The following is a 14,220-nucleotide window of genomic DNA, read 5'->3' on the forward strand; positions in this document are numbered from 1 at the left end:
CATAGAACATAGAACATAGAACAGTACAGCACAGAACAGGCCCTTCAGCCCACAATGTTGTGCCGACCATTGATCCTCATGTATGCACCCTCAAATTTCTGTGACCATATACATGTCCAGCAGTCTCTTAAATGACCCCAAGAAAGTTCTCTCATTCACTTGACAAAGGCTGCTCATAATCGAGTTAGGATCATAAAAACATAGGGGCTGGAGTAAGCCATTCAGTCCTTGAACCTGCTCTGCTGTCGAAGAGGATCATGGATGATCTGATCATGGCCTCAACTTCACTTTACTGCCTGCCTCCAAAAAATCATGTGCTCCTTATAGATCAAAAATCTGTCTAAGGCAGCCTTAAATATATTCATTGGCCCTGCCAACTGCTCCCTGGCATAGATAATAGCAAAGAGCAACAGCCCTCTGAGTGAAGAAACTCTACCTCATCCCCATTTTTAATGGGAGACCCTCTAAGCTTATGTTTCACATCAAACTTTGCATCAAAGAACCAGAACAAGTTTAAATGCAGGGCTACACTGCAGAAAAACTATAACGTAATGCTCATAATTTCCCAATCCATGATGTCAATGGATTAAAAAAAGAAATCAATGGCAGCATGACTCTGATTTTCCAATATTGTTGGCCCCTCCTGAGGTCCCACTGGAAGGGTGGAGTGGAGCAAGGCTGACATTTGACTTCTGGCAACCCTATGTGAAGTTTTGGTCTGGTGTCTGGATCTGATCAGGGGCCCTGATTGTGAAGCTATAATAGTTACATGAATCTAACACTACCCCGATTTCATCAATGATTTTCACGCAGATGGGTCGAGGGCTCAGCCCACCTGCAGTGAAAAGCTCTGCTGGCAGCTGCTGGTTACAGTAACAGTGACTGTCTTGGGATTTCCTGACCTTTGACTTGATCATCTCTGCGTTTCCAATTGCCTCAGGCTCTTTAGCAATTCGATTGTCTGCCATGGCCTGAGAAAGCCTCAGGGCCGGCTCTCTCATAGTCCACAAATTTATTGAGGTATAAGCCGCTCATGCACCTCTAATTATCACGTGATGCCAAGTAGTCAGCATCAATTTTACAAAAATATTAAACATTCTTAGCATTACTTCAAGTCTGCCAGGTTAACAATCCTTTGGATTTGTAACATGGAATGAGATTAGAAGCAATATTTAAGCAATACATTTCTAACGTAAGTCCAAATTTTAAAACACTAAGGAATACTTTTACGCCAGATCATTCTTTGATTAAAACTAGTTTTCCAGCAATCTCTTGAAGCAAGGAGAACGCTAGCTACCAAATACAGCCCTTTGCAAGAACCTGTGCATGCATTTCTAAGCACTTGGAGTCTGTGTTTTTTTTAATTCATTTGACCATAATTTGGGAGTCACTGCCTAGGCTAGCATTTACTGCCTGTTCTCAATTTCCTAAAAATAAGCCACGTTAGAGGTATGGAGTTACATGTAGATCAGGCCAAGTAAGAATGGAAAATTTCCTTCCCGAAAGGCATTTTTTTCTTAACTCACACATGGGATGTGGGATGTTTGTATCGCTGGCTGGGCCAGCATTTATTGCTTGTCAATTGCCCTTGTGAAAGTGGTGGTGAGTTGCCCTCTTTAAATGCTGTAGGGAGCGCAGGTGGATTTTTACAACAGTCAGAAATAATTACATGGTTGTCAATAGGTCAGCTCTTTAATTCAGATTTGTATTGAATTCAAACTCTACCATCTGCCACGCTGGGGTTTGAACCCATGACCCCAGAATATTGCCATGGGGTCTGGCACCGATTGACTGCAGCAGTCAAAGTGGCTCTGGTTAACCAGGAGGTTCGCCAGTTCCTACCACCTGCCAAATTGGAAGGACTGCAGGTTGACAATCGCATCATCCACAGGCATCAATTTCCGGAGTAAGACTTTAACCCCGGAGCTCTGGGGTTAGAGGCAGGGAAGCAACCCACTGCACCACAGCATCTTTCAGCCCAGCATTTCATATTGCTGACCTTTCAAAAGGATGTGTCTCTGAGGCTATGTATCCCTTACTGCAAAATGAAGACAGTGGCGGTTTGGAAAATGCTAAGACATACATGCCTACAAGAAATATGAGAATAACAATGACCTGTGTAATTAAAATACATTTACCGTGTTATCCTGAGTGAGTGTGTCAGGTCTTGGCACAAACACAGTGAATGGTCCTTTACCATTAAGTTCTTTGATATCATTTTCCTGCAATGGTTCAAAACAAAATGAAGAGTGGTCGAGCAAAGTTTTAACAGATAACCTCCAAGAATTTAGCCTGGAAATATTAAAATGGTTCATCACTACCTGAAGATATTTGTAAAACAATGCAGCATCTGATTCCCGGACAAGTTCCTGTCAAAATAATTCAGAATTTATTTTTTGATTTGAAAGCTGAAATAAGAATAATTTGTCCCAAGCATTTATATGTTATGACAGTAACAGTAATTTCAGCAACAAAAATGGAGACTCGCATTCATATATTCACACAAACTTTGAGGAATACTTCAAAGTGTTTCACACAGAATGAGGTGAGCTGAGTTTATGTAAATGTGAGAGATATTTTAGAGGCATAACCACCTCTCAAAACAAAAATGAGATGGTCGATGAAGCAAAAGGTCTAATTTCAATTTGTCCCATCTGACATAAACTCGGTGGTTGCAAAACATGTTCAGATTGTTTATCATTGCCTCAGGTAATGTGAGGAAGGCAAGTGCACTGGATGGTTTCAGGTGAGAAGATCCAATATTCACATTAACTTGCCATCCATCTGAAGTTATAAATCAACCTCTGTGCGTTCCATTGACGGTGTGATTTAGTGATATCAACACAGACACTGGAAGAATCCAAAAATCTTATGAAATAGGAGCAAGGGTAGGCCATTCAGTCCATCAAACCTGCTGCATCATTTAATGGAGATCACCACTGATCTGACGTGATTGAAACTGAAAAAAAATCTATGGAGCAGCAGCAGTGCACATCCAAAACTTTTGTCGAGAATTCATCATTTAGACACTACCAAGTAAGTGGTCAGTCTGGGGCAGGAGCAGTTCATGTGGGGGGGAGGAGGAGGAGGGTATGTGGAGCCAATAAAAGAATACGGACAAGCACAGGCCACAAGCAATTTGCAGTATTACTGTGGAGGAGAGATACTCTTGTTCATTTCTAGATTATTCCTTGAACATCCACCAACGTTAGGACATTTTTGTTTAAAAATAGGTTTCTGGACATTGTATCATTATGTCAATAAGCAACAATGGTACCCTCTTCAATTTTCAACCACCCCTGTATTCAGGTGAGAAGCAGGGAGCCAAAGGATGAAAATCATGCTCGGGGAACTTTTAGGTTTATCCTTAACCACTAGATCAAGGAGACAGGGCCTTCAAAGAATAATTCATCTGAAGGATGCTCTCTGGCCATTAGCCCTGCTTGAAGACTGCACTGCAGCGTCAATATAAAATACTAACTAATTGAACAAAACATAATTCTAAAAAATATTCTGTTTGATTCCCTTTTCTGCATTTGTTCATGATATGTATGTCACAGTAAATAAAGAGTGTCTTGGAATAACTGAAGTTCAATTTTAAATGTCCAAAATCTCCATTAAAAATAACATTGAATATTACCTGCGAAATTTTGCCTCGACAAGAAAGTCCAACCTTAATATAGTTCCTCTTGCAGGTACATTTTCGAATTCCTGGCCCTGTTGCTTCGCAGTTGGCAAATGGCCCACAGTCTCCATTGTTCTTCATTTGGAGATGAAGGTAAAAATTAGAACTAAAGCAATTTTTAGATTCAATCTCAATAACACTTTTGGCCAGATAGGAACATAAGAACAGGAGTAGGCCATTCTGTCCATCAAGCCTACTCCATGATTTAATTTAATCATGGCTGATCTTCCAACACAGTGCCCCTTGTGCACACTTCTCTTAATGACATTAATCTTCAGAAACTGGTTGATTTCCATGTTCAATGTTCAATGGCTGAGCTTCCACAGCCCTCTGGGGTGGACATTCCAAAGATCAATACACTCAGAGAAGAACTTCTTCCTCATGTCAGACTTAAATGGCCTACTCCTTTATCTTGAGATTATACCTCCTGGTCTAGACTCACAGCCGGGGGAAACATCCTATCTGCATCCATCCTGTCGTGTCCTGTAAGAAATCTCTTAAGTTTCAATGTGATCACCTCTCATACTTTGAAACTCTAGGGAATACAGACCAATATCCTCAAGTCTCCTTATAATTTTGCCACCCCAGGCATTAATTCAGTGAACGTCCATTGAACACTCTTTATGCCAGATCCTTCCTTAGATATCAACCATTAGGTGTGGTTATGGGGCATAGGTTGACTTGATGGCTAAGAGGGGCCAACTGATGTGGGTGGAAGGTCATGTGCTGGCAACGGCATGAAGGAGCTGGGTGGAGGGAAAAAGATTGGCATGAAGGACATGAGAAGCCATTAGTGCTGAATGGACGGGTACGGATTGCATGGAGGATATGAGGGGTCATGGGGGTGAGTGGTGGATAGAGGAATATGGATTAGCATGTGTTGATATGTATGAGTCTGGGTGAGTTGGGTATGGATGGACGAGTTATGAAAGGATGTGTAAAGTCAAAACAGCCTAATAACAAATAAAATAACTGGTATGAAGTGGTAGAAAATAAGGCAGACTTTTTAAACCAACTCACCAAAGGTACCCAGTATCCTTCATGGCTACATCCCACTTGCATCCCAAGATATAGGCCCAACTCTAGTGCATGCCGACTACAACAACCCCCAACGTCCCGCCCCCAACCTGTAACTAGGAAATGTCCAAACCCCTGTTACTACTTCTAACAGGAACATCCAATCCACCACAACAATTCTGAAATTACAAATTAAGTCACAAATTATCAATTTTTCAGGTTTTGTACAACATCCCACTGCATAAAAGTTTTGACAGGAAGCACACCAACAGTACACGCTGGTATGGGCCAACAAGTGGCATCCTGTGTCCATATCTGACATATTCACTGGGCCCTTTATACGTATAGATAAGAGATCTAATGCCCGATTGTGGTCCCTGGTCCAAAACTGATTTGCTGTAAGGATGCGTGGTCTTGAATTTCTAGGTCTGTAAGTTTGTTGCTAACCTTTTCACAAGGGTTGATGGGTTCACAGGAATTTCCGCCATCTCCAGAGTATCCAGGGAAACAATTACAGGCGACCTAAAACGGAGAACATATCTAAGTAAGCATGTACAGTATCATGCAAAACAGATAGAGTCTATTATTTTGTTTATTACACTTATAATCCGAGAAATAAAAACTGGACTCTCAGAGCTACATCTTTCCAGAGCTCAGTTACTCAGTATTGAGTGGAACCTTACTGGAGACTGAGTGATGAGAGGTATGGTAAGATGTGTGGCAGATTCAGATAAGAAGTCTGGCAAATCCCATCTGGATGTTAAGATCATCTTACTCCTTGTCCGAGGTGGCATGGCGAGATTCGCAACAGGTATTGGTGAATTGACAATTTACGGTGATTAACACTTGTTAAGCTCCTTATTTATGGCCCAACTTGCCTCACCAATATTCTGTTTCTGATCTTCTGCCCACTAAAGTAGCCAGTGGAAAAGCCTAGTGTGGAAATCATGGCAGGAACATGGTGGAGTCAGCTGACCACTTCTTCTAAATGACCTCCATGTTGCCCACGGCCAAAGGCCAGCCCACATCACAATCCACAGGGACCAGCCACATGTCCCCTACCTTCAGGGGCGTTGACATCTGACATTCAGTAAATCCTCACCACCATCCTGGCACCTCTCCAATGCACTGGCAGTGTGCACAGGAAGCCAGACTTGCCTAGCAGACCAAACTAGCTACCAGAACAGGGCAGAGTTACCATGCAGGGACAGGTACCCAGCATGAGCTTGGAACGGGCTGCCTACCAGCACTGGTTACTTGCTGTCTTAGCTAGAGTTCAACTGGCATGCTTGCATCATGCACACCTTGTCTTGCTGTGCCTTGCACTATACAGACAACAAGCAAAATGAACGCCATTTACAAATACCTTGCAAGAACTGTGACAAACACTACATTGGACAAACAGGCAGAAAGCTAGCCACCAGGATACACGAACATCAACTAGCCACAAAAAGACATGATCCACTATCACTAGTATCCTTACATACAGGATGAGGAAGGACACCACTTTGATTGGGACAACACATTCATCCTAGGACAAGCCAAACAGAGACACGCACGAGAATTCCTAGAAGCATGGCATTCCAACTGGAACTCCATCAACAAACACATTGATTTGGAGCCCATCTACCATCCTCTGAGAAAAAGAACAGGAAATGACATCACCAATGCAGGAAATTACATCACCAACCTAAGGAAACCTAAACAGATAAATAGAAAGTGGGACATAACACCAGCGCTTCACCGGAGGCTCACTGATGATGTTACCTAGAATGGTGATGAAACGTCTGAAAACGAACCTTCCAGCTCAGCGAGCAAACTCACATCCAGTGCTTTGCACTGTCCGTTGGCAAAAATCACACAACCAGGCAGCTGGCAATGCTGTTCAGTAACACTCAGACAACGGCACACACATATTGTCATACAGCAGTGTGCCACATGAGTATCACATCTATACCATGTGGCAGCAGCATCTCCACCAAACATACTGAATCTGCAGCAAACATAGGCCATGTCACAAAGTCGTACAGAAGAAGTCGTCTGTGAAGATACATAGGGGGTACCTATCAGTCAGGGGACCCAGCACAGTTCATCAATAGCAGCATCCCAAATCAGTCCAGGGCTTTGACCATGGCCTAGATGGGATAGTTTCATACAGAGGACCCGAGCCTCTGAGTTCCAGAGAGTGGGTCACAATCAGACCTTCATCTCCATCGGGGTCAGTGTGGTGAGGGAGAATTACACCAGCCTATCAACTAGGGCCCTGTCAGAGAAATGCAGTTCCACTTCCCCTTCTCAGCCTCCTTACAGATTGGAGCCAACAATCCTCCAGACATGCAGCCGGCTTTCAAAGATGGCACAGACTCAAGAGATGCTGGTCTTTGGGTGGTTATGCAGACTGTTGAGTTCTTCTGGTAACAGTGTGTGGTAAAATGGGGCTGAAATCAGATGTAATACACACCATAGGGGCAAGAATGACAATTAATGTGGCAACTTTGATAGGATATGGTGAGAAAACTCTTTCAGGTTTGTGGCTAAAATACCTCCAACAAACTGGATGCATCTGGCCCTTGGCCAAAGTAAAATTTGAGCTCAGTGTTTTGTTTGTGAAGAACTGATTTAACACACTTGTTATATCTGTCACAATGTAAATGGCCAGCTTAATCTTTAACAGATCCAGCTCATGTTGGAGTTCAACTTCATACTGCTGAAACACTTATTCTGATTCCTAGCACTCTGATGACGAGTTAGTTTTGAGACCTGCATAACATGATTATAATGCAGCAAAAGCAAAATATTGCTGGAAAACAATGGTATAAAATGGTAAATGGCAAAACTAAACTAATCAGAACATATATAAAATATTGCCTTACCCGATTTGGTCCTGTTTTAGTGCATTCTGCTTTCTCATGACAACCCCCATTTCCTTCTGTACAACCATCAATTTCTGATTTTGAATAAAATACATTAACATGACTTATTAAATGGAACAAGGTGCGGTATAATGAATGAAGTTTTCCTGCAGTTTAGTTCATTTTGAAATTACCTTAGCAGAACAAAGAACTCACAAAGTTTACTTTTCCTTTTAAAAACCTTTCATTTCACCTTCAGCCCTTTATGGTCTCTTTACTGAAACTTCTCAATGCCCTATTTTCAACATGTCGCATAGCCGGAAAGTCAATCATGTAACCGCATTCTTATCAGAACAACAATGTTTTGTCAGAACAGGTGGAGAGTACAAAACCTTTGTATGGCCAGCAAAGAAAAACATTTAAACCATTAGAATCATAAGTTCAACCTCCTCAGAGGCTCATTATGGGTAAACCAGGACCTGGGGGATGGATTTTGACATGCACTGTAGCCTCGCTGCAGTTTATCACTGTAAAATAAGAGGTTTACTGACAAATTTGGCTACATTTTAACTTTCAGATCAACTTAGTTTAGAGGCCGGTAATGCATTCACATAAGGTTTCATTCACATAAGTGTGCTTGTGTATTTTTAAAAAAGCAACCATTGATCTTTACTTCTGAATTTTCAAACCAATTAGAGCCTGTGGGTGTAATGTGAATCCATATCAATCTACTTCAGCTGTAATATTTAAAATGCTTACAGTGAAGGATAAAATTGAAATACTGGAGATATGTCTTGATAAAGTCAGAACTCACAAAGACCGTCAAAGTGGCAAGCCTATAGCACACTTTGGGAATGTGCTGGAGGTAATACTGCGGGCTTTAAGGGGTTTCAAGGAGATTCTGTTCCCTGCAGATACGAAGGAAAAGGCAGCCTCAGAACAAGCAGGTATGGCTAGGCATTGCAGAGATCAGTTTGTGCCTCACTTGCTGCAAAGAGGGTTCATGACCTGATCAAAGCAGGAAAGGTGAATGACATGGAGCATTCAAGAACAAATCCTTTTACTGCCTTCCCCAGGCTCTTCCTAGCCATCACTCTCATATCTACACGTGTTCAGACAATCTTCTGTCCAGCAGTACCTTCTCTCATTTATAAGTGACCAACATCATTAACATGCTGCCCCTTTATCGCGCACCTGTTCTCTACATGGGACTCTTGACAAATGCTGTCTTTCTGAAAACAACCCTCAGCTCACATTCCCAAGTCTCTACCAGCTTTCCACCTAACAGAAGACAGCACAGAATACCAGTCACCTCCACAAGAGAAGCAGGAACTGAACCAATGGTGATAGAAAGATGGGGGTCACCCGGAAACCTACCAAGAAAATTAAAATATCACACAGTCCAACAACGAACACTAATCAAACATGTAGACCTGATGTCAGCAGTCACTGAAATAAGGTAATGTGCATAATGTAGACTTAGAACCCTCTCACCATATCAGCTGTAATTCATGTTTTCACTTTCCACACCTCCTTCAAGCATTTCTCACGAAAAATCCCCACCACCCCCCCACCAATCACGGAGGGGAGGGGAACCCTGCAGCCCAATGGTATCAATGTGGACTTCACCAGCTTCAAAATCTCCCCCTCCCCCACTGCATCCCAAAACCAGCCCAGCTCATCCCCTCCCCCCACTGCATCACTAAGCCAGCTCAGCTTGTCCCCGCCTCCCTAACATGTTCTTCCTCTCACCTATCCCCTCCTCCCACCTCAAGCCGCACCTCCATTTCCCACCTACCAACCTCATCCCGCCTCCTTGACCTATCCATCCTCCCCGGACTGACCTATCCCCTCCCCACCTATACTCTCCTCTCCACCTATCTTCTCCTCTGTTCATCTTCGGTCCGCCTCCCCCTCTCTCCCTATTTATTCCAGAACCCTCTCCCCAGCCCCCTCTCTGATGAAGGGTCTAGGCCCGAAACGTCAGCTTTTGTGCTCCTGAGATGCTGCCTGGCCTGTTGTGTACATCCAGCTACACACTTCGTTATCTTGGAATATTTTCCTTCACTGCCAGAAGGATGGAGTTTAAAATTAGGGAGGTTATGCTGCAGCTGTATAGGCTACTCCTAGAGCACCATGTACAGTTTTGGTCTCCTTACTTGGGAAAGAATGTACTGGCACTGGAGGGCATGCAGAGGATATTCACTAGGTTGATTCTGCAGTTGAGAGCATTGGTTTATGAGGAGAGATTGAGTAAACTCGGACCATACTCATTGGAATTTAGAAATGAGGGGGCATCCTATAGAAGCATTTAAATTTAGAAGGGAATAGATAAGATAGAAGCAGGGAGGTTGTTTTCATTGGTTGGTGAAACTAGAACTATGGGGGCATAGCCTCAAAATGAGGGGGAGCAGATTTAGTACTGAGTTGAGGAAGAACTTCTTCACCCAAATGGTTGTGAACCTGTGGAATTCCCTGCCCAGTGAAGCAGTTCAGGCTACCTCATTGAAAGTTTTTAAGGCAAAAATAGATGTTTTTTTAAACAGTAATGAAATTAAGGGCTATGGTGAGCGGGCGGGTAAGTGGAGCTAAGTCCACGAAAAGATCAGCCATGATCTTATTGAATGGCGGAGTGGGCTCGATGGGCCAGATGGCCTACTCCTGCTTCCATTTCTTATGTTTTCTCTAGATTGTAGTTTCATATTGCATATCTAGGCAACTCAGCTGATATTTTCCTAATTTGTTTCTCCTGGAGCTTTCATTTGAAACCTGGATTTGAACCATGACATATCCCAGTCATAAGGGGATCATGTTTAACAAACCAGCTACACTGTACATGAAGAGAAAGTTTTTCCAAGAGTACAATCACACTTTGCAATGTGTTACATACTCACACTTAAAATAATTGCCCATGAATCTACTGGTGACTGGATGTTCTCTTGGAATGGGCAGACTCTTGATTCAGCTGAAGTGAATTGAGGCTCAAGTTTCAATCCTGTACATAAGCAAATCAGTCTCTACTACAGTGTCAGGGAATCAGAAACAGGCTTGCACCATGAACTAGTGAATCAGAGACCAAGTTCAGCCCAAGCTTCAACAGACAGGAAGCTAAGATCAGGGATAAGGCCATAACACAGCAGTTGTGTGGACGGCCCTCACAGAACCTGCCCTTGGAGTCAGAGTCCTGCATTAGCCTGGCAGGGGACAGTGGGGGAGGGCAATACAACCACCCAGACAGCTTAGTAATTAGCCACATGAAGCTCCAAGGTCATTAGGATTCAGTGCACTCACCCCCCAGGGAGCTGAAAGCCTCTAATCACTGGACCTATCCATCTGGAGATCACTCCCCTACACTCAACTACCACTACCAGGCAGGAATGTTGTAAACCATTTCGAATATTTCAAGCAATGCATCCTTCTTCAGCTAGCATCTGGCCAGCATGCTGGGAGCACAGCTGACTTACTTTTATCTTAACCAAAACTATAACCCACAAGCTCAGAGTGCAATTAATTGTTGTTGGATCCCGACTCATTCTGCAAGTGGGTTCCTAGCACTACTGCTGCTCCTCAGAATCAGCCACGACAGATACGCACAGACATTTTGTGTGATTAACCTGCCAAACCATAGAATACAAACAACGTTCTTTGCATTTTTCTACAGTTACTATGACCACTGAGTAGAGTTTCAACTTGTCGTACTATGAATTCAGAGCAGGTAGTGGTGATTAAGTACCTTGAGCCTGTTCTATCATTCTATAAAATCACAAACTGAGCATAACAATGTAAGAATAAGGAACAGGAATAGCAATTTGGCCCCGGGCCTACTCCACCACTTAATATGACCATGTTTGACCTCATCTCAACCTAAACTCCACTTCTCTGCCTCCTCTTTATAATCCTTTAACCCATTATTGTTTAAAAAAACTCTATCTTCCTTAAATGTATTCAGTGTCCCCTCCACACTCTGAGGTGGTGAATTCCATAGATTCGTGACTATTTGAGAGAAGTAATTCCTCCTCATCTGTTTTACACGTGCCACCCGTTAGCCTAAAACGATGGCCTCTTATTCTAGATTGCCCCACAAGGGGAAACATCCTCTCTTACATCTAGTTGTCAATCCACTCTAGCATCATATATACTTCAATTAGAGCCCCCCTCATCCTTTTAAACTCTCGCGAGTATAGGCATTAGCTGTTCAATCTCTCCTTATAAGACAACTCTTTTATTTCTGGAATGAATCTAGTGAGCTTTTTCTGAACAATCACCATTGCAATTACATCCTTTTTGAAGTACGGGGAAAAAATCTGTATGCCATAGGCCAGGCTGCCATATGCAGATGCAGCCCCACCAATGCTCGTATAACTGCAACAATACTTTTATAGTCCATTCCTTTAGCAATAAGCGCTAAAATTCTATTTTCCCTCCTTATTATCTGCTATACCTGCATACTAGCTTTCTGTAACTCATGTATGAGGATGCCTAGATCCCTCTGCACCAATGCATTTGGAAATTTCTCTCCACTTTGATAATAATTGCCTTTTAGTCTTCTGATCAAAATGGAGTGATTTGTTTGTGGTTTGAAGTCCACATTCCCATCTGATAACCTTCGACTTCCTTCTGCCTGAAAACTGCTCAATATCCCATCTTCACTGCATTCTATGGTAGAGAATTCCAAAGTTGGATACACCTCTCACAGAAATCAAATCTTCTATTTCTGACCTAAAAAGGTGATCCCTAATTTTTAAAATGTGCCCCTAACTCTTCTAATCTCCAGTGGAAGTGAACCCAGTCTGTCCAACTTATCCTCAATAGACAAACTATTTATTGAAGTAGCAACCGCGTAGACCTCCTCTGAACCACCTCAACACATTTATGTTTTCTTTAATAAGGAAACCACAACTACACACAATATTTGAAAGGTGTTTCATCAATGCCCTGTATAACTGAAACGTAACACAACATCCTTACCTTTATGTTCAATTGCTCTAATAATAAATGGCAGCATTCCATTAGCCTTCTTAACTACTTGCTTTATGATTTTTTGTGGTTCACAAATACTCAATACTTATTCTTGTATCCTTCTTCCAACCATCGTGGTTGCTGTTTGAGGCCTGTAGATTACTCCCACAAATGACTTCTTTCCCCCACTACTTCTTATCTCCTTTCATACAATAATTTCTTTCTTCTGATTAATTCTTTTGTCATTCTCTGTTGTTCATTTCTATCCAATCATTTGACCTGCCACTAAGTTTATTGCTTTCCTTAACTTCTTTAATTAACCTTTATTATCCCTGTAGAATTTTTCCTTGAAGCAAGAATATACGCTAAATTCTGAAATATCCCCTCGATTATCTGTCACTGCTTCTCTATTGATCCATCGTCTAGTCTAGTATTCCCCCCTCCGTTTCAAGTTAGCTTGATCACTTTTCATACTCACAGGCAGAAACAATTCTGCAAAGTCTCGGCAGGTCTGGCAGCATCTGTGAAGAGAAATCAGAGTTCTTCAGAGCCACTGGACCCGAAACTCTGATTTCTCTCCACAGATGCTGCCAGATTTGCTGAGATTTTTCAGCAATTTCTGTTTTTGTTTCAGATTTCCAGCCTCTGCAGTTCTTTCAGGTCTTTTTCATGCTCATATTCTTGCCCTTACTTACCCTCAAATTACTAGTCTTGAACTCACTCCATTTCCTTTCAATCTGGTTGTAAAATTCACTCATATTTTGTTTATTGCTCTCCAGGGGTGCCTCACACTGAAACTATTAACTGTTGTCACATTACAGAATACAAAATCTTTTACAACCTGCTCCTTATTTGGCTTTGGAGCATATTGCTCTCAGAAATTATCTCAAAAATATTTAATGATCACCTCATCCAGGTGCCATTGCCAAACTGATATTTTTCAGCTTTTCTGTAGATTTAATTCACTTATGATTATTGCTGGTCTTTCATCAAAACTATTCAATTTTTTTCTTTATACTTCAAACTACATTGTGGTTACAGTTATGGTCTAAAGACCAATCCTGTGAATGACAACTTTCCCCTACTTCACCCAAACTGATTCCACATTTCGACCAATGCACTGATTGCTCTACTTGGCACAACATCAGATTTGGTACTTACCTAAACAGATTAGCCCATCACCAGTGTAACCATCATGACAGGTGCACGTTCTCTCTCCTGCAGAAACATTGGTGCAGTTGGAGTGCACTGAACAGCCACCATTATTAACCTCACAGAGGTTGATCTCTGTAAGCAAAAAATTGCTGGTTATTCTTTCCTTCAGATCATACGAATTTCAGACACCGAAAATACACCTACTTTTTGGAGCATTTTAACTGCCAAATTTGAAAAAATAGATTCCAGCAGATAACACCATATCAACATTTTATGAGATGATGATGGCTTAAACAATCATTTTAATTAAGGATAAAATGGACTAATAAAGAGGGACAGAGGTTCATTACGAGGTTTGCCCCACAGCAAGCCTCTATGGTCTGTTTACCATGGAGATCAGAAGCCCAATGCACTGGAAATGTTTAACACTTTAAACACAGACAGAAGCAGATTATCTTGCTATTGCAGACTCACAGCATCAGAGAATTTGAACAGATAAATGGGGAGAGAGGGTGAGAAAGCATGAGACCTGGAGAAAACGAGAACCAGGAA

General features: G+C 42.1%; 1 protein-coding gene across 1 annotated transcript in view; it reads right to left on the bottom strand.

Moving 5' to 3' along the window:
• stab1 (stabilin 1) overlaps positions 1-14,220 on the bottom strand; it is a 258,505-nt gene that overhangs the window by 57,436 nt on the left and 186,849 nt on the right. Inside the window, exons 42-47 of the mRNA XM_048547400.2 lie at positions 13,675-13,800; positions 7,576-7,649; positions 5,150-5,224; positions 3,641-3,760; positions 2,322-2,369; positions 2,139-2,222 (exon numbers count right to left, since the gene is read on the bottom strand). Coding sequence (XP_048403357.1) covers positions 2,139-2,222; positions 2,322-2,369; positions 3,641-3,760; positions 5,150-5,224; positions 7,576-7,649; positions 13,675-13,800 — 527 coding nt within the window. The remainder of the gene's footprint in view (positions 1-2,138; positions 2,223-2,321; positions 2,370-3,640; positions 3,761-5,149; positions 5,225-7,575; positions 7,650-13,674; positions 13,801-14,220) is intronic.

The sequence above is a fragment of the Stegostoma tigrinum genome, chromosome 11 (assembly GCF_030684315.1).
Source record: "Stegostoma tigrinum isolate sSteTig4 chromosome 11, sSteTig4.hap1, whole genome shotgun sequence".
Lineage (NCBI taxonomy): Eukaryota > Metazoa > Chordata > Chondrichthyes > Orectolobiformes > Stegostomatidae > Stegostoma > Stegostoma tigrinum.